Here is a 20,429-nt window from a genome sequence, read left to right as displayed (position 1 = left end):
GTACCACCAACAGAAAAAAACAACCCTAAGACACACCCATGATTCTAAGACGCACCCCGTTTTTAGAGATGTTTATATGGGGGGGAAGTGAGTCTTAGAATTGAAGAAATACGGTATGTCATCTGAACAGGGTTATAGTCTTACTCCCTGAAATTAATGCACTTTCAATTTAAAATGCTTTTTAATTTCTATTTATTTTTATTTTTGCATTTATATCCCTCCTTTTTTCCCCCAAGGAACCAAAGGCGGCGTACATCCTCCTCCTCCTCTCCATTTTATCCTCACAACAGCAACCCTGTGAGGTAGGTCGGGCTGAGAGTCTGTGACTGGCCCAACCTACCTACCCTAGAGAGGGGACTAGAACCTGGATCTCCCAACTCCCAGTCCAACACCTTAGCCACTACACCACACTGGCTCTTTATGGATCAGACCATCTATTCCAGCAGTCTATTTCTACAGTGGCCAACAAATGCTTCTGCAGAAGCTCACAACCTGGACATGAAGATGTTTAATCCTGAGATATACTGTCTCGGCATGCAAAGGTTCTATTTTTAGACATTGTGGCTGAATATACTATGAATCAGTAGTATTTGTTAAATCTAAAAGAACAAATAGTGGACTGTAATAGTTTATGCCACAATAAAAAAAAATAGCCTTTAAGGGCCAAATTAAATGTTCAGCTAATTATGCATAGTGAAGCTATGTGTGATAATTTTATTTATATTTGTGTGAGAGCACATGGTCCCGTACCATGACACTCTGGGGGAGGGGATTAACCTACCCCACAACTGCTTTTTTCTCTGAAATCTCTCCCTCATGAGAAGTCTCCATTGGGAAGCAAAAGGGGGGGAGGTTTAATCCCATCATGGTTCCAATCTGGGATAACATGAATCCAATCCAAATCAGGTCCGCACATGTTTACACAAAGGTAAATAAAACTATCACACATAGCTCCCCTATACATGATTAGTTGAATATTTAGTTTGGCTTTTAAAGTGCCACAAAGTTCTCTTGTTTATGCTTCAACAAACTAACACATCTATTTTCATTTAAAGCCGTTGATACTGAAAACCAGAACCAGCATTTTTAAATCAGAAGACATGAAAAATAGTTTAATTGTTGGATTAAATGCCAGCCCTTGCCCATTCTATAGCTCTGACTGAGTAGTAATATAAAAAATGTGATATGCTTATAACAATACCACTCAACAATTTGTCTAGAAGAAGGTAACATTATCCCTGCTTATTTCATATACACATTTAATCTTATTACTTTCAAATTATTCTAGCATTTCTTGCTTGGCATCTGTGGATATATTCTCATCACACAAACACACCAGTACCCATGCATGCAGACTGTCATGGCAGAACAAATAGTTTCAAAATACTTTTTATCTTGTTGAAAACTTCCAAATTCTTGTTTTCCTGAAGCTTTACATGATGCTTAAGAACATAAAAACATAAGATCTAGCTCTGATGCTAGATCAGACCAAGGGTCCATCTAGTCCAGCACTCTGTTCACCCAGTGGCCAACCAGCCATCGGCCAGGGATGAACAAGCAGGACATGGTGCAACAGCACCCTCCCACCCATGTTCCACAGCAACTGGTGCACACAAGCTTATTGCCTCGAATACTGGAGATAGCACACAACCATCAGGGCTAGTAGCCATTGATAGTCTTCACCTCCGGGAATTTATCCAACCCCCTTTTAAAGCCATCCAAATTGGTGGCCATCACTACATCTTGTGGTAGTGAGTTCCATAATTTAACTATGCGCCGTGTGAAGGAGTCCTTCCTTTTATTAGTCCTGGATCTCTTAGGAGATGTGATTGTAAAAATTAGGCTGATATACAAAGCAGCCGTTGTGTGTTTTATTTTCTCCTTCATGAGAGCTAGCAAAACTTACCTTGCCTTGTATCTTTGACTGACAGAGTGTTATTACAGGGGTGAGGGCGGGTGAGGGAGAGATGCAGAATACATACAAAGTATATTCTCCCTATTGATAGATGCTGTATAGATGCTTATAGATGCTGTTTTCAACAGCAACATCTTTAGATAATATATTTCAATGTGTGTATTTACATTCTGTCTGCCATGTTTTATTTCTTGAAATAAACAGGGATAGTTAATAACAATTGGCAATTTTCAGACAACATTACTACTCCATCACGCAGCAATCCCAGCACACTCTGAAAGGTTAAAAAGAAGAAGTCATAATGAAGAATGAACGGTAATTAATGTCTGCTAACTGACAGGCACACTCTGTGACTGATAAATCAGCAGGGTTAAAAGAAACAGCCCATCCTTGCTTTAACCTCTGATGACAAGGGCCTTTCAGCACTTGGCGTGTCCTTTGATCTCCTCCACATCTGTTACTTCCTATGGCGCATTTGAGGAGCCCATATTGTTAAAAGAAGATGAACATCAAGAAGTGAAGTTGCAGTGGCACGTCCTTGAGGGCACTTAGTCATGTGTCAACAATGGCAGGCTTTAGAACAGGCAAAATGTTCCTGTAAGTATTTACAGGGCAAGTTTCCATTTTCCATCTTTAAGCACTGCCAGTGGTATAGTGGACAATTTTAAGTGGAGGAACTCATGGCAACGACCATATGCCAAGAAGAATAAAAAATGAAGGTAGCTGTGTTGATCCTTATCAAAAAAATTAATTTTCATAGTTATCATCTTCACCAGGAACAGGTCTTTTGTAAAGCTAATGGATGTTACTATCCCATTCAGTCACTTCCGACTCTTCATGACTTCATGGACCAGCCCACGCGAGAGCTTTCTGTCGGCTGTCGCCACCCCCAGCTTCCCCAAGGTCAAGTCTGTCACCTCCAGAATATCATCCATCCATCTTGCCCTTGGTCGGCCCCTCTTCCTTTTGCCTTCCACTTCCCCTAGCATCAGCCTCTTTTCCAGGGTATCCTGTCTTCTCATTATGTGGCCAAAGGACTTCAGTTTTGCCTTTAACACCATTCCCTCAAGTGAGCAGTCTGGCTTTATTTCCTGGAGTATGGACTGGTTTGATCTTCTTGCAGTCCACGGCACTCTCAGAATTTTCCTCAACACCACAGTTCAAAAGCGTCTATCTTCCTTCGCTCAGCTTTCCTTATGGTCCAGCTCTCGCAGCCATAGGTTACTACGGGGAATACCATTGCTTTAACTATGCGGACCTTTGTTGTCAGTGTGGTGTCTCTGCTCTTCACTATTTTATCAAGATTTGTCATTGCTCTCCTCCCAAGAAGTAAACGTCTTCTGATTTCCTGGCTGCAGTCAGCGTCTGCAGTAATCTTTGCGCCCAGAAATACAAAGTCTGTCACTGCCTCCATGTTTTCTCCCTCTATTTGCCAGTTATCAATCAAGCTGGTTGCCATTGCATCCCCCATTGCATCCCCTAAATACTTTGCCTTCCCATGGGGATAACACACAATGATGTACTGTAGCTGGGCAAATCCATTCCGCCCGCCCCAGCTACTGTGAAGATTTTAGTTAAGTTCAGGGAAGGTAGAGGCACGGTTTTGGGGGTGGAAGGTGACTTCATAATCCAGGCTAATCAATAATTCCCAGGACTTCTATTCTCCAATCCCTGCCTTCGCTATACCACTGAGCGTTGACTTTTCTTTCCCAAGGCTGGCTCATACATTGCCTTTCCGCCATGTGATCCTTCTAAACAGTTACCAGGTACGGCGAGTTCTGACTCAAGCAAAACATCTGAAAAAATTTCAAGCAAAGCCAAAAGAGTTTCAATTTCTTTGGTGAAGGAGAAGCAGATTTAATGGGGGGAACAAATACCAGGAGATTGGCAACAGCTGGAAAGAATGCATCATAACCACCACTGGAATTTCTAAAGGTAGAGAGGACTCCTCTATCATTAATAGTTATACCGAAGATGGAATTTTGGCCAATGCAGCTTGTCATGCAGTAAGGATTACCCTCACACTGCCTCATTAAAATGACCATTTAACAATTTAATCCTAAATTAACTATCTGCTTTAGAGCCTCCTCCAAAACCAGCAGGTGCTCAGGAAGAATGGCATGATGGGAAATCTTGTCTCACTTTTGTCTGTAACAACAGATCAATGCCAGATTTGATCTCTGTGTTAACGGGGGGGGGGGGGAACGGGACCGACCAGCCCCTAAAAGCATCACAACCACCACCACCACCACCACCCTAGTTTGGGAATTTGTTCAGCCCTCAGAAAAGTGGTGGTGCGGATTTTCTACTGCTATGGGAGGCTCAACAAAATTCTCCTATATTTTGGGCAGGTGTTGGCTAATCATAATTCTTAGGCAGTGAGTTGTGGGGGGACTTTTAAAAAAGCATCGCTGCTACTATATGTGGCTGTCAGGATCTGGCTTGTTCTCCTTAGTTTGGGGAAAAGGCTTTTGGGGGTTCAATCAAACTCAAAAGGAGGAGGAGGAGGAGGAGGAGGAGGAGGAGGAGGAGGAGGAGGAGGAGGAGGAGGAGGAGGTGGTGGTGGAGGAGAAATTTACCAGACAACACAGGAACTGGGAGAGGAGATTCTGTGAGATTCTTCAGGAGTCAAGGATGAATCTTCCCAGGAGCTTATCCAAGGGAATGCAGATGATAAGCTCCAGGAAGATTCATCCTTGTCTCCTGAAGAATCTTGGAGAATCTCCTCACCCACATTCTGTGTTGGCTAGTAAATTTCTGGTTCTTCTTATTTGGATTCTGAGTCTGATTGACCCTCTGAACCCCCTTCCCCCACACTAAGGAGAACAAGCCTGATTGTGACAGTAGCAAGGCTCTCTTCACAACCTCCCAATCATATCTCTTCTGCATCAGTTGCCCAAGGGAAAATGCTATATTCATTTTTTAAAAACAAACACCTACAACAAGAGAGCTACTGCAAGAACCTTCATTTTCACTTGACTAGAATTTTCAAATCTGGTCTCCACTGTTGGCATGCCATTTCCTCTTCCTGTGTTGGTCATCTTACTCTTAGCTTACTGTTATAATTCTGTCTTCTCTTTTTTCTTCATTTTTCTGCATATCTTGGCATTCCATTTCCCAGAAGGAAGCAGGCATGTTCTACGGCAAGGTTGGGAAGATTCTTGTAGAACCTAAGCTTGGGAGGGTGGTGAAGGGTGTCCTGTTGGGTTACAGGAGGTTCTGGAGAAGAATCACAGAGTCAGATGATATGGACATGGCTACCTCTTCAGAAGCAGAAGAAGGGAGTTCACTGTCCCTTGGGGGCATATCACTGACTGTTGTCTGCACTTGTTTCAGTTTTCTTCTTCCCATTCTTCAATTTCTAAAGCTCTCCTGGCCTGTGACAATTCATCTCCATCCCTCTTTGCATTAGAACACAGTGCTGGCTGCATCCACATACAACCCAGTTCACACTGGAATTTTTCCATGTGTGCTGCAAGGAGTTGGCATGAAGAAAGTGTATCCTTTGCATGTGTGAACCAGCCCTCAAAACAAGTCCCTTTGAAGTGCAGTTCTCTTGAGGATTGCCTGGCTTGTTCTCACCACTTCTGTGGTAAGCTAGTCCACATATAAATAGCTGAAGATTAAGGTTTATCCCCTACCACTGTCGCATTAAGCCTGCTTTAAGTCACTCCAGCAGTAAGTGGTGGCAGAAAGTTGCTGTCCAACTACAAAGCACAGAAGCCGCCATTCCAGATGCTTGCGGTGATGTGGACAAAGCTGAGCAAACCACACTGTGAGCTACTACACAATAATAAACCAGCTTATTATGTGATGGCAGTTGTCATGTGGAGGGCTTTAATTTCAGCTGGCTCTGACTAATTGGATGTCAGGGCCTGGCCAAGGCCACAAGCAGCCTGTACCCAAATCCAGACAAAGAATCTGTATTTTTTTCCCAATGCAGAGGTCCTTTGCTTCTGGAACTGAAGCTGGGAACTTTAATTGGAGCCAGAGCTCAGGGCTGAACAGAAGAAATGGCTCTGTCTGCTAGGCCTAGTCAAAATAACACAAGCTTGGCCTTCTTCTCTCACCTAGCCAATCCGAAGGCCTCAGCCTGCCTCCTCAGACATGGAGGAGGGGGCTGACCTTGCATAGTCATATTCTGTTCTGAATCTGATGAGGGTTCTGAAGCCTTAGCATGGGAATGGGGGGAAGGCAGATCTAGATGAGGTACAGATGAGAAAATGGTTTCAGTTTGTTTTTGATCAGGATTTAACCAGTTCACACCTTCCAGACAAAACATGGACACAATCTTCAGTCAAAGTCCATACATTTCTGAGCTTGCAACGTGATTGGCAGATGCAAAAAAGAAAAAGAAAAAAAAGAAAAGAGTTCTACAGTATGCGTATATTTTACAGCTTGTGTGCAGTTGAAAAATGTGCATGAAAAGACATGCATTTAAAAAAGGAATGCTTTAATCAATGGGAGAAGAAAGTGTACATTTCAAAGATGTGTACAACTGATGCATACATTTTGGAAAATATGCATAGATTTGCATGTGAAAAGGAAAAACAAGCCCACAATTTAATATGGACTCAAGTAAGAATAATAATAATAATAATAATAATAATAATAATAATAATAATAATAATTTGTTACCCACCTCTCCCTCTGGATCGAGGCAGGGTACAACACTAATAAAAACACCATAAAATATATACAACTAATTCAAACATTTAAAACCAGTGAATCATTAAAAACAGAATAAGCTTTGAGATGGAATTTGGAGAACCTTGGTGAGGTCAGATTTTGCTGATTCGCAGAGTATCTATTGGTAGATCTCTGGAAGATTCACTGTAGATCATCAAAAGTTTCTCCTGAATCCAAATAGTTTTAGAACAGCAACAGAAATGCTATAGTCCTATGCTAGAGACTTATCAATAGCCTGATCACTAGGCAAGTTGTATAGCTCTGAGTCTCAGGCCATGGCTAGACGAGGGGGCTGGAGGAAGATGATCTCATGATTTTATGATCGCGAGATCATCGCCCTCATCTACACGTGGCGTGCAACATTGCAGCTGCCATTTTAGATTTTTATTTTAAAAGGGAAAAGAGTGCATGAGTGCTCGAATGAACAGGTGAGAGTTTTTTTAAAAAACTTGCCCTTCTTCCCACCCCTGATGGTCACAAAGCTCCTGAGGAGCTCTGTGTCCCATGCCTGTTTCCCAGCTCCTCTCAAGGAGCAAGAACATACCAGTGACGGCGGGCCACATATTCTGCAGTCTCGGCATCATCCCAAGACCACGGAAAAAGCAGGGAAAAGGGGCCTGCCAATATCCCAGGCCAAGGGAGGGATCATCCCTCCCTGCTCCTGGGGTGCCCTGTGCATCATGTGGACACAAAGGGATGATCCCGGTGTGATCTCCGGGGATATCGCCAAGTCTAGCCATGGTTTCAATGTTCCCTAGCTGTAACACGGGACTTTGTGTTCTAAAATTGCTAGTGCAAGAAGTTGTTCCTTGACATTGCAAGTAAAATAATAATAATAATAATAATAATAAATAATAATAAATCTGCCATTAGCCTTACACTATTTGTTTATATCTGAGTCTCACTGATTCTCACTTGTAAGATTTGAGTAATATGGATTGCTTTTGACCAAGTCTGTGTGCTGGCCAGTTGTAGACCTTTCTGTTTGAATCCCTGATCTGTTGTAAGTCAGATGTAGTTGTATATCTATGTTATCCCAGGTTATGTCTTTTGAGCTGAAGCAGATAATTGGCTCCACCCTCTGAACCATCCATTTGAATCTGATAACACCCCCTCCCCCCAGCCAATGTTTTGCATCTGGCCTTGATTGGTGGGCCTCAGAATTCTAATAACACACAGGCCCCGTTCAGACAACACGCTAAACCATGCTGCTTAACCATTGCATTCCATTAACCATTTTGTGGTTAAGCAGCATGGTTTAGCGTGTTGTCTGAACGAGGCCATTAAGTAGATCTCACAAGCCTAGTGTCTGCCTGATCTGCCTTAGTACATGCTGTCCTAAAAGCACCTCACTAGCAAAAGTCCCAGGCACCCACAAGGTTTGTAGATTAAGCCCCAGAATCTTTGATACTGGATTCAATTCTTTTGGAATGTAACTGGACTAGTGGAATTTAACTGTTAGATACCTGTTAGAGATCCAGGACAAGTAAAAGGAAGTACTTCTTCACACAGCACATAGTTAAATTATGGAACTCACTATTGCAAGATGTAGTGATGGCCACCAATCTGGATGGCTTTAAAAGGGTGTTGGATAAATTCCTGGAGGCAAAGGCTATCAATGGCTACTAGCCCTGATGGTTGTGTGCTATCTCCAGTATTCGAGGCAGTAAGCCTGTGTGCACCAGTTGCTGGGGAACATGGGTGGGACGGTGCTGTTGCGCCATGTCCTGCTTTGTCAGTCCCTGGCCAATGGCTGGTTGGCCACTGTGTGAACAGAGTGCTGGACTAGATGGACCCTTGGTCTGATCCAGCAGGGCACTTCTTATATTCTTAAGTCCTTACCTTATGCATTTATTAACTCAGCCATTGAAATATCCTCCCTTTGAGACATTTCAGAAAAGACAATGTGTTGTAGAAAATTACTAAACACTATAATAAATCTTTGCCTTTGTCTCAAAGAAAAGAGAGAATAGGAGAATTTCCCAAGAATCCTTTAACAAATGCTTTATGGTCAATTTAAAAGAGACAGCTCATCCCAAGGCAGACAATCCCTATTGTTTATGAAATAATGGAAGTCTTGGACCTTGGCAGGGTCAGGATTAGGAACCATCAATCTCATTATCTAAGAATAAAGGCTGAACATTAGTCATATTCTTTTTATAAACACACTGTGACCAATCCCTCAAAGAAACTTAATATACCTTCTTTTCTGCCACAGATAGAAATGCCATGGTGCATCCCTCTTATCTTACATGAGGAACACAATTTGATGGAACACAATTTAACAGAAAATGAGCAGAGCCTAGGAAATGATGATGGTAGCAAAGGCAGCCTCTGTAAGTCCTGGAGTAAAGAGATTAGTCTAACTATCCGACTCCACCAACTATGATTCAAGGGCAGGAAGAAGACAGGGTAATATTGTACTTGGGGGGCAAACCTATGCTTGCTTAGACAGAAAAAAAGTCCTGCATCTTCCAGTATGTCCCAAACATCCACCAGATTGTGCCCTAAGAAAAACAAACAAATCCACTCTTCCATACAACCTACAGATTCCTAACCTGCAAGGCCCCTGGTGATGTAGAGACAGGCACATTGATTTTGTTTGCTGGGACAGAGATGCTTATCATTTGGGATTGAAGTTCCCATGCTGCTAGTTGGCCACTGCTTTCCTACATGCTTTGTGAGTCCCAAGATCATCACCAGCAAGAAAGTAAGAACATGAAAGCAATACTATGTGGGGAGAAACGTTATGGCTCTAGATAGGGACTTGAACCCCAAATAAATATTGTCTCCCACTCACATTTTCACAGCAGCCAACATACAAGAAGAAATCCTCTACTGAAACACCATTCATTTGGGACGAATGATAAAGGAGGGCTATGCAAGAACCATTGGCCTTTGCTAGACCATGGGTTAGCCTGGGGTGAACCCCGGGCTCGCCCCTGTGCGTCCAGATGATGCACAGGGGATCCCGGGCTCAGGCAGGGGTCAACCCTCCCTTGCCCCAGGGTAATGGGCTCTAGTTGTAGCCCGGTATTTCCCAAGGCTGTTCCGCCACTTTTCCTGGCTACCGCAATTGCTTGTGAGTAGCTGGGAAAAGTGGTGGATGGGGCACAGTGCTCCTCAGAAATGCTGTGCCCATTGGGGCAGGGGGAGAAATCACAGCCAGGGGGGGAGATCACGGCAGTGGTGGGGAGATCGGGGCAGGGTGGGGGGGAGTGGGGAAACTTTTTTTAAAACAACACCACTTACTTTGGTCAATCGTGCGCTCCTGTGCACCCGGCCCTTTAAGGAAAAAAATGGCGGACGCGACGGGGCTTTCCTTTAGCCCGTCGCGTCTGACGTTTAGAATGGGGCGACAACCCGCAATATTTGAATCACGGGCTCGCCCCTCCTCCCGCACGGATTTAAAGGTAGGTCTAGCAAAGGCCATCGATTCATGCTTGGAGTTGTAGGGCTTTTTTCTGTCTAAACATTCACAGGATAGCACTATTAAGCTCTGATTTTATACATGCAACAGGTTTGCAATGAACAGGAATTTCTTCGACAAGCATGTACTTATCACAGTGATGTCAAAAGCAACTATTTTGAAATTTATATAAGAAAAACGAACCCTACATCAATATTAGGGATGGGGTTGGCCGGGTGGGATAGAATCTAATTTGCACTTCCTGAATCAATATGTAGATTGAAATGCAATTTTCCTTCTGTATTCGCAGTTCTCCGAATTTTGTGGTTCATTTAAAATGCACACAAAAAATCAGATAGTAGGGTAAAGTGCACACGAACGAGCCAATATGAGTGAATATGATGAACAAAAATGCATTATACGAGGGGAAATTGCTAGCAAAGGTGTACATTAGGTAAAACTGCAGGAAACACACATACATTAGGAGAACGGTGCGGGGAAACGTGGACAAATAGTTGTACGGGTGTTTAAAAATAATTGCAAACAGATGCAAAAGGAGGATTAAATCAATTTAAGACTGGAAAAATGTGAAACTAGCATAACTGGAAATTGAAAGATCTATCCATCCCTAATGAAGGGAGTTGGAAATAAATACTATATTGCTTACAAGAGGGAAGTTTCTCCAATGCACTGATGGACCTTATATAGAAAGCTATCTTGTATCAATCTTCCAGGATCTCTACCATGGTCCTTTCCAAGCCTTGGAAGATACTTTCAATTCGAGATGGCAGGCCCTGAACCCAGAACATTCAGGCATGTACTCTATGGCAGAGTTATGGCCCTGGGTGAAATATTATGATTTGATTATAGGAACGTAATGATTTTTATTGGGAATTTGTTGTTACAGCTACTTTATTGATTTTTTTTTTATTGCATCTGCCTTGAATTATTTTTTTCTTGTACATTGCCTTGAGAGGATTCCACCCTTTAAGGCAGCCTAAAAATAAGTTTAAACAAAAAGACAGAAAGAAAGAAAGAAAACTTAGGATTGACATTGACACAGTCCAATATTTAAGGCTAAAGTCTTACCATTTTTAAGGCTCCTGAACAATCTGCCTAGATTATTGTGTTGCAGTCCTACAACAACCTTGTAAAGTGGGTTGGCATTATGTTCCCCAAGTTGCCAATTGGGGTGGAGTTGGAGGCTGAGGCTGAAAGAGCAGCGTGCCTCTTAGTCAATACATATGCAGACAAGAAAATCTGAACTTGCTGATTCACAGTTCAGTCTCCCAGGCTGTATGCAACAGCAAATCTTAAGTAGCCTCTGATGCAATGATGAGTGGAAAATCACCACTAGAACTGAAGTCTTACCTGCCATGACAGATGCAAAAGGCTGTTGAGGATCAAAAGGACATTTCAATCTGCCAGACTCCAAGTTCTGAGCTTCAAATCTGAATGCGACTTCCTGCATACAAAGGACACATTCATTAGCTTGGTGTCGCAGGCAGGAGACTGTCTGATTTCAGACAGAAAGGCCCATATCTGACATAGAGGTGGACTGAATTATGAGCCTTCTTTGCACCTTTTGATCGCTGACTTCTATTTTCCTTTCATGAGCAGATTTATGTTCGCATCAGGGAAACTCAAAACATTAAGTTTGTTAGACTGAATATTACTTGATTCAATTCAAACTCAAAGGTGAGTTTGATCGTTAAAAGCCAGCCTTGGGGTGGGTGAACTCTGACAGTGTGCTCAAGAGCAGTGGAGGCTGATGGCTCTGATGTCAGGGGGGCTGTGAATCTGCTCTGGATTTCAGCCAGATCTATAAAGGAGCTATCCAAGATGTCGGTCCTATTTTGGGGGTTGGATTCAGCACCTTGGACAGCTTCTTCAGAGTCCTGACTGGTTCTGACTGAAACCCAGAGTGGAATCATGGCCCCACTGTCATTGGAGCCACCAGCCTCTATTGCTCATGCATGACTGATCAACCCCAGTTAAAAATCGGTGGCAGTCTTACCTGATCTGGAGCCCTCCAGCTGTTTTGGACAACAATTCCCATCATCACCAACCTTCAGCCATGTTTTCTGGGGCTAATAAGAATTGTAGTCTAAAACATCTACAGGGCTCCAGTTGGGTAAGGCTTTTCTATTGACAACTTTAAGGATGACGACAGAGATCATATAAGTAAGAGGATAACTTACACAAGGTCTTCCCTTCCATCTTTGCAACTGAACCGACAACATGCATACCCTTCACAGCTTCATGTGGGCTGTCTTGAACTCACCAGCCTGTGAGCTCGTGGTCGTGGTGGTGATGATGAATGTGTTACAGAAGGAAATAGGCTTGCAACTGGTTGTCAGAGGGCCAGTGAAGTATTCCAGGAGGGCAGGCAGCAGACCCAACAGGATCACCTATCTGCCTTATTCTAAGCCAGGATTAATGCCCTGCCCAGACTACTGAGCACATGTGAGAGCATGGGTCAAACACAATTGCTGCTCCATCAAATCGCTGCATGCGCACATCTCCCAGCACAGTGCAGAAGGCAGGCAAGGACTATGTACAAGGTATACGTGCAGGACTATTTCACATGGTAACGTAAAGGAATTTGCCAAAAAAGTCCAGCCTATAAGCATCCATCGACAGTTGCAAATTGATTTATGGGCACAGGAGTGTTTCAACCTGGGCCCGAATAAACAATCAATAATGAACAGAATGAGTCTAATAACCGCAATAAAGAAATGTTGATGAATTAATAATTAAATATCCTTACAAAGCCAAAACCTGAAAGGGAAGGTGATCTGGAGGATAGGACATTCTGTGTCTATTAAATGTGCAATAAAATAGAACCGCCATGTTCCATGTCAGTATCTCTTTGAATACTAGTTGCAGGGAGCAAATATTAGGGGGGAGTTGTCACCTCTGTATCTAGTTTGAGAGCTTCCCAGAGACACCTGGCTGGCTAACGGGTCAGATGGAACTGTAGTCTGATCCGCCAAGGGTGTTGTTATGGTCTTACCTCTCTATGTTTGCTACACTGGAAGGCATGGCCAGCCTGCTTCCATGAAATTTGGCACCAACCTCAATGGCAGCAGGCCTAGATTTTTAATCTCATCATGCTGAACCATGTGGCCTTTTCAGAGAACAGGGATTTACATAGTTTCAAACCAGTTTGAAAGCTATCTGATCACCCGCCAGGCATTTATCTTTCTGTGGAATGTTATGAGACGGCAGGTAGCTGGCAGGTCTCAGGGGTTGGCCAGCAGGTATGAAAAGCTCATTAGAGAGAGGAAGAACATCTTGAGCTTTTGCTTCCTAAACAGGAGATTAGAGTCTAGACTCCCAAGAAATCATGACTGTATTGATAATTACAAAAATTAGTACAATGTACATCTGGTTTTTTGACGATACAGAACTAAATAGAAAGAACTTGGTGCCACGGCACATCTTGGCTTTTACACAGAGAAATCTATGTTCAGTTTTAAGACCATATAAAGATAAATTCCTTCTTCCCTGCTCCACCCCCCTTTTTATGTCTTGATGGGGGTGCTGACCATGTGTAAAGGGCAGATGGACACTTATTTCCATAAGCAGATAACCATTATGTACTACTATTCTTAATCTTCCCCAGATCCAGGTTGGGGAATGTTGCCCTTCAATCATGTGAGCCAGGCAAAGGACAGCAAGTGATTCAGAGAGAATCATGGCTAAATAATAATAATAATAATAATAATAATAATAATAATAATAATAATAATAATTGTTACCCGCCTCTCCCTCTGGATCGAGGCAGGGTACAACACAAATAAAAACACCATAAAGTGCATAAAACTAATTCAAACATTTAAAACCAGTGCATCATTAAAAGCAACACACCATTAAAAAAGGCATCTTAAAATTCAGCTGGGTAGGCCTGCCGGAAGAGATCAGTCTTTATGGCTTTCTTAAATTCTGGAAGACTGTTAAGTTGACGAATCTCTCCCGGCAAGCCATTCCACAAACTGGGAGTGGCAGAAGAAAAGGTCCTCTGGGTAATAGTTATCAGCCTTGTTTTTGTTGGCTGAAGGAAGTTCTTCCCAGTGGACCTGAGTGTGCAGGGCGGATTGTACGGGAGAAGGCGATCCCGCAGGTAGCCTGGACCCAAACCATGTAGGGCTTTAAAGGTGATAACCAACACTTTATACTTCGCCCGGAAACTAATTGGCAGCCAGTGAAGAGATTTTAAGACTGGTGTCTTAAGCACACGGATCTGAAGTAGAGCTGCCAAGTTCCAAATCAAACACTCTGCCCACTGTATCACACTGCCCATTTCAATGGACTGGTGGGGTTCCTTTCACTTACTACTATTCCCTGCTGGGGAAAGGTCCTGTAAGGCATCTGGGTCAAAATGTGCTCTTTACGCCATTAATCATCTGAAAAAGCGAGCCTATGTTGAGCCATATTAATCACCTTGTTTGCACATAGAGGTTTTGCCAACATGCAATATGCGCACATCAAAAAATGTGAGAACATGAGTTCTTACACCACTGGTAAAAACTGAACATTGCCCTGGTGTTTGTATAAAGGGCTGTCAGATCATTTTTTATATGGCCATGGCCTGTGTTTTTCAAGGGAATGATGAATGCTCGGGAAAGTTAGAGCCATTGCTTGTCATGCACCATTTGGGAATGGATTAAATTACCTCTTTGTGTGTTCCAAGTTCTATGTAGCCACAGACCGGGTGGAAAGCTCCTGTACCGCAGACATAAACATGGGTCTTGTTGTAGGGCTGAAGGACTCTGATGAAGTTGGCACACTCTGTCTATTGTGGAAAGATGGGCAGAAATTATTAATCACGATTAACGGTGCAAAATACACACACACACACAAACTGAAGTCGCATATTCAGTAGCCAGGCCAATGCACGGAAGGTGGAAAGAACCTAGAGAAAATTCACTTCTGGTCTTTTTAGCCTGTAAGCCTGTGGACAAGGTTTATTATTTAAAAAAATAATTTTTGCACAGCACCCAGCTTTCACATCGAACCATAGTTAAGGACGGTTAACTACAGCTTGTCGTCAGAATTGACAACCCAAATGACTTGTGATTGGGAAGAACACCAGAATCACATATTGAAGTAGCCTTGCAAACCATTATTTGAACTAAATATCGCTTGGTGTCTGAATCAATAAACCACTGCTACACTTCAGAGACTGCTGGACTAGGGAGCGAGGAGAATACTTACGAATGAATGAAACTGAGTGGACAGAAACTAAAAGCAGTTGAACAGCTCAAAAAATGCCTTCCGAACGCTCCCGGAATGCCTGGGAGCATGGAGGCTGTTGCGGGTGGGGGTGGGGTGACGAGGCAAAGTGAGAGACCAGCCATTGGCGGGTTTCAATGGGACCACTGCGATGGGGAGGGGATTACAATATAGGTTGGTGCTTACCCCTCCCCACGGCCTCTCCGTCTTTTGCGTCTCCCTCCCTCCCTCCCTGTAGGCAGTGTGAGTTCGCTGGTCGCCTTTAGGGGGGCCAAGTAGGAATTTTTGGCTCATAATCAGCGTTATGGTTATGGGTTTTATTTCGCCTACTTCACACTGTGAGATAGGTTTGGGAGTATTAATTAGGTTAAAATGACGTTAAACGTTCAGGTCACAATTTTAAAAGGCAGGTTAGAGCGGGCATCAGGAGCGGGTTTAGGGCTGGTGAGCATTCACAGGCACAAGTTGAGTGATGGGTAATTACCTGAGGCCCCCAGCTGTGAGCTTTAAGGCCTCAGCTGGTGGGATAAGGCTTACCTTTGAGGCTTACCTATGAGGATAACCTTCCTCACCCACTCGGAGCTTTACGGCGCAAGGAGGGGTCGACACCAGAAGGCCTCCCTACCCCAAAAGGGGAAGCCTGTGGGGTGGCGAAAGGACAATGCCACCTCACAGGCGGTGAATGTCTCGCCCAAAACAAATAGAGACACCCGCTTAGGGTTTTCACCCATTCTGCAGATCTTTTAAATAAAAGTGGCCGTTTTTTAACCCCATTTACTTGTGTCGTCCCGTTATTTCCCACCCTCCATCGCCTGCAACAACAGTTTGTCTGTTGTACATCTGAAGGCTCAAATCGGATATTAATGCTAGGCATTTGGATCATATTAATCCTATTCTGCATTGTTTACATTGGGTGCCTATTACTTTCTGGGCCCAATTCAAGGAGCTAGTTTTGGCCTTTAAATCCTTAAATGGTTTGGGACCACATTATCTGGATGACCACCTTTAGCTATGTAAGTTTGCCCAAGCATTCAGATCAGCATCAGGGGCCCTACAACAAGAGCTGTTAGGCTGGCAAGCATTAGTGACCAGGCTTTCTCAGTGGTGGCCCCACAACTTTGGAACTCCGTCCCCAGCGAGATACATATAGTCTCATGAGAGCTAGCTTTTAAAAAACTCTCAAAGACACATTTCTTCTGTTCTGCATTTGGTGCTTAAAAATCATTAGCTGTTGCTGCTGTTTATCAGTTTAATTGTAATTTGTATGTTCATATTTTATAACATGTAAGCCACCTATTAAGCAGGTCAATTTTTCAGATAATGTTGATGATGTTGATGCACACTCCAAGGAGGATTATGGAACCCTTAGCAGTATGTGTTCTGCATTCAGAAGATCCCTAATTCTGTTCTTGCAATCTCTAATTAAAGGATCTCAGGTAGTAGCAGATCTTTTTGTATGGGATCTCTGACTGCCTGTGAGAGTACACAGTGGGTCTGTAATCACTGCAGCTGTCAAATAATTGTTCCAATATTGATTCAGAGGTCTTCATTCGTCTATAGGCTGTGATCAAGCTGTGCTCAGCACATTCCCAGCAGAAACTGGCTTTTTTTCCAAAGGCAGAGATGAAAACAGAGAAAATCCACAGACGTTATATCTCTCGTTGACTTCAAAGGACTCATATTGAGTGATGGAAACCTACAAGCTCTATCCTGTAATGAATACTTTTCTCTCCCCTCAATGCCCCTCAATAAAAACTGTTGCCACAGTTCACTACCCCCCTTTTTTCACTCTGCTTCAGACCATGTTGTCCTTGAAACCACATCATTTAGCCTAGCTGCAGCATGCTGGCTCAGAGCATGCATTATAAAATGCTCATTAGAAAAGAGAATAAAAGGCAAGTCTGCCTTATCAAACATTTAACTCTTGTGCGTCAATCATTATATATCAACCACTTATATTCTCCCAGCATTCCCACACATTGCTCCCAGAGATTTTCTTCGCTGTGCTTTTTAATGCGTTTTTGTACGGATCTGTCTTTAGGTTTTAATTAAGTCGTTGGTTTTAACCTGTATTTGATTACTATTCGCCGTCTTCAGCTCCAGCTTTGGCAGAAAGGCACAGCATACATTAAATAAGCAATAAATAAACCCATCGCACCAAGAAATAGAGCTAAGGCAAAGTTTTTTCCTCCCCCCAAAAACAGAAGGAGGCAGCGAGGAGTTGGTGGATAGAAAACAAAACGACAAACCCACGTTTGAGGGGAGAGTCTAATAAAATGTGGTCAGACAAGCAATGGCAGAGACAAATGAAATGCTCTTTTATTTGGTCCATTCTTTAATGAACAGCTTTGCTACTGTTTACAGCTCAAACCAGCATCTCTGCAGCCCTCTTGTTCCCCATCAGGATGTAGAATCATAAACCTCAGCTAGACCTAAGGTTTATCCCGGGATTGTCCCGGGCTCGTCCTTGCCTGCTCCTGGGATCCTCTGTGTGTCATTTACATGAACAGGGATGACCACAGGACAATCCTGGGATAAAGCTTAGGTCTAGCTAAGGCCTCACTGTTGTGTGTGTGTGTGTGTGTGTGTGTGTGTGTGTGTGTGTGTGTGTGTGACCTCCACCCATCATCTTTTTTCTTTCTTTCTTCCCAGCAATGCATCTGGAACATCGTTCCAAGAGAGGCATGGAAAGGAATGGTAGCTCACAGTCTCAGACTGCATCACAGCCTCTGCAAACAGAATCAGCAGGGCGCAATGGAGGATTATGTGCCCCATTAGCAGGGCCGGTGCTACCATTAGGCCAACTAGGCAGCCGCCTAGGGCGCAGACCTCAGAGGGGCGCAGTGCTGACCTTTAAGGGTCCTTCGGCCTGCGGGGACCCTCTTGGCAAGTCTGCTTGACAGGCGGGGAGCCTCCACTGGAGCCAGGAGTGGCGTGCCGCGGGCTAGCTGGACAGGTAGAGAAGATACTGCACTGGCACTCCCAAGCACACACACACCTGTGGCATAATTCGTGCCACTCTTGCCAAGGTGTCCTCCAAACTTCTGCCTCTCAACCACCTCTTTTCCCCTCTTCTCCCCATGTCGGATTCTAGGGAAGGATCCTTCGGACCTTTAAGGGCAATTTTTTTGGGGTGGGTGTGCAAGTAGCTCGCCTTGCCTAGGGCACAAAATAGTTTGGCACCGGCCCTGCCCATTAGATCCTGCTATTTAAGATTTAAGTTTGTATCTGTTTTTGTTTGGTTTATGTAATTATCTGATGTGCCCTAGGCAGACTCAGTGCTCCCCACCCCTCCCCCATTGCGCTGGCTACGTCTTCGAGGTCACAAAAGCTGAGGAGGTAAACAGGGCATCCCCATGGGCAAAGAAAGGATTGGAGAAGCCATCTTATGCCATATCCTGAAGGCTTTCCAGCCTCCTTCCCTCCTCCTCCTCTGCGACACCTCTGCGAGATGGCTGAAAAAGCTATTCTGAAATGCACAGCAGAAGGCACGGCGGAGGTGAAGATCACCCCTTCAGTGCCTGCTGCTCCGTACTGTATACTCGTAAGTCTCCAAGTTTGGATCCCATGGGATTGCGCCCTTATCTATTTAAGAAGTTTCCAACCCACATTTCATTATAAAATAATCCCCAAACGGGATACAACTACTAAAACGCAGTAAAATCATACAACACCAATCCAAAACAATATTGATATTTCTAGCTAGTGGAAATAGTTTTACACTTCTCAAATTATTTATTTTAAGACTTAGATGGCATATTGCTTTTGTTGCATTATGTTTCATTGCATTGTTTTTAGGGTGTTTCATGTACACCGCCCTGAAATCCTTTTTGGCATGATGGCAAGGTTTATATGTGTTTTCAAATAAATAAATATGAGCAGTCTTGATTCCTTAGTGGTTGGGATCAACATCACCCACCCCACACACTGAATGGGTTTCCTGAGTGTATGTCTTTCATTTCTCCCATGTGAGTGAATGGTCTCCATTTATTGCTAGAGGGGAAATGAATGCCCTGATTTTTTGCACTTTTGATATTATGTAGGATGGCCAAGCAGATCACAGAGAGGTGTACAGTCTCCCTTGGAGGTTCTTGTAGTATCTAGGCCCTCTCCTTTGCATTCATCTCCCTGTCATGACAACAGGCATTTGGCCAGATAAAATAAAGGAGAGGTGACAGTGCAGCAAGGACCTATTTCAATACACCCGATTTATTCAATATACAGATTTTAACCAGCACCCAAACAACTGAAAGTAATGTATATATGTATTGTACTTACGTGGGCATCTTTACCAGCCAGTTTACATAAATCCACCTTCTCTTTTGCTGCAGGCCAAAATATCTGTAATGCATTTAGAGGAGGATTTGAGGATTAGGACATTTATAGCACTTGATGTAAACTGTATTTATATATTCTTTTATTTATCTGTCACATTTGCATTCCTGCTCTGTGCTTACAAAGAGCTCGAAGCAACATCAACTCAGGGCACAATCCACCCCGATCTTCCTTCTCTCTTTGTAGGCACAACTCTGCATTTGAAAAGGGGTTGGCATTGAACTTAGCAAGACTCCTGTTTCCCCTCCCAAGTTGGACTTAGAATTAAAGCAAAGCAACAGATATTTTGCTGCCTGAGGTGAAGACAAGATAATACCCCCACTCCCATTCCCTGTATAGAAGATAAATGGATTGACAGTTGAATTTTACTTCAACACTAGTGATGAGCAAGGCAGGGCCTACCATTAGCCAGAGTGAAGCAACTGTCTCAGGCACCATATTCTAGGGGGCAGCACTCTGACCATTTCTCCTACAAGTGTCAGGATTGTTTATTTTTTTTAAAAAATAGAATGGACCCCCTCAGAATTGCCTACACTTAAAAAGGTATTTGGAAACCCTGTCTCCCTCCCCACAGGGAAAATTCTCCAAAATTTTCACCTCCCCCAGACTCTTTTGCCATTTTTTCTGACCCCCGACACCACAAAATGAAAACGGAATAATCAAAATTTTTGACACAGCACTAAAAAAACCCACCACCCTCCTCCTAACACAAATAACTAATATGGACCAGCAATTACAATAAAATGGGTACTATGTATCCCAGTGAGAACAATAAAATCGAATAAACAATTACAACTAAAAGCACATCAGATATTCAAGAACTCGATAAAATTTGGTCCAGTT

General features: G+C 43.3%; 1 protein-coding gene across 1 annotated transcript in view; it reads right to left on the bottom strand.

Moving 5' to 3' along the window:
• SEMA3D (semaphorin 3D) overlaps positions 1-20,429 on the bottom strand; it is a 221,924-nt gene that overhangs the window by 92,691 nt on the left and 108,804 nt on the right. Inside the window, exons 4-6 of the mRNA XM_063134307.1 lie at positions 19,530-19,592; positions 14,692-14,811; positions 11,385-11,478 (exon numbers count right to left, since the gene is read on the bottom strand). Of these exons, the coding sequence (XP_062990377.1) occupies positions 11,385-11,478; positions 14,692-14,811; positions 19,530-19,592 (277 nt within the window). The remainder of the gene's footprint in view (positions 1-11,384; positions 11,479-14,691; positions 14,812-19,529; positions 19,593-20,429) is intronic.

This window comes from Elgaria multicarinata, chromosome 9 (genome assembly GCF_023053635.1).
Source record: "Elgaria multicarinata webbii isolate HBS135686 ecotype San Diego chromosome 9, rElgMul1.1.pri, whole genome shotgun sequence".
Classification (NCBI taxonomy): domain Eukaryota; kingdom Metazoa; phylum Chordata; class Lepidosauria; order Squamata; family Anguidae; genus Elgaria; species Elgaria multicarinata.
The sequence above is the reverse complement of the archived record's forward strand: the minus strand, read 5'-3'. Positions and strand labels throughout refer to the sequence as shown.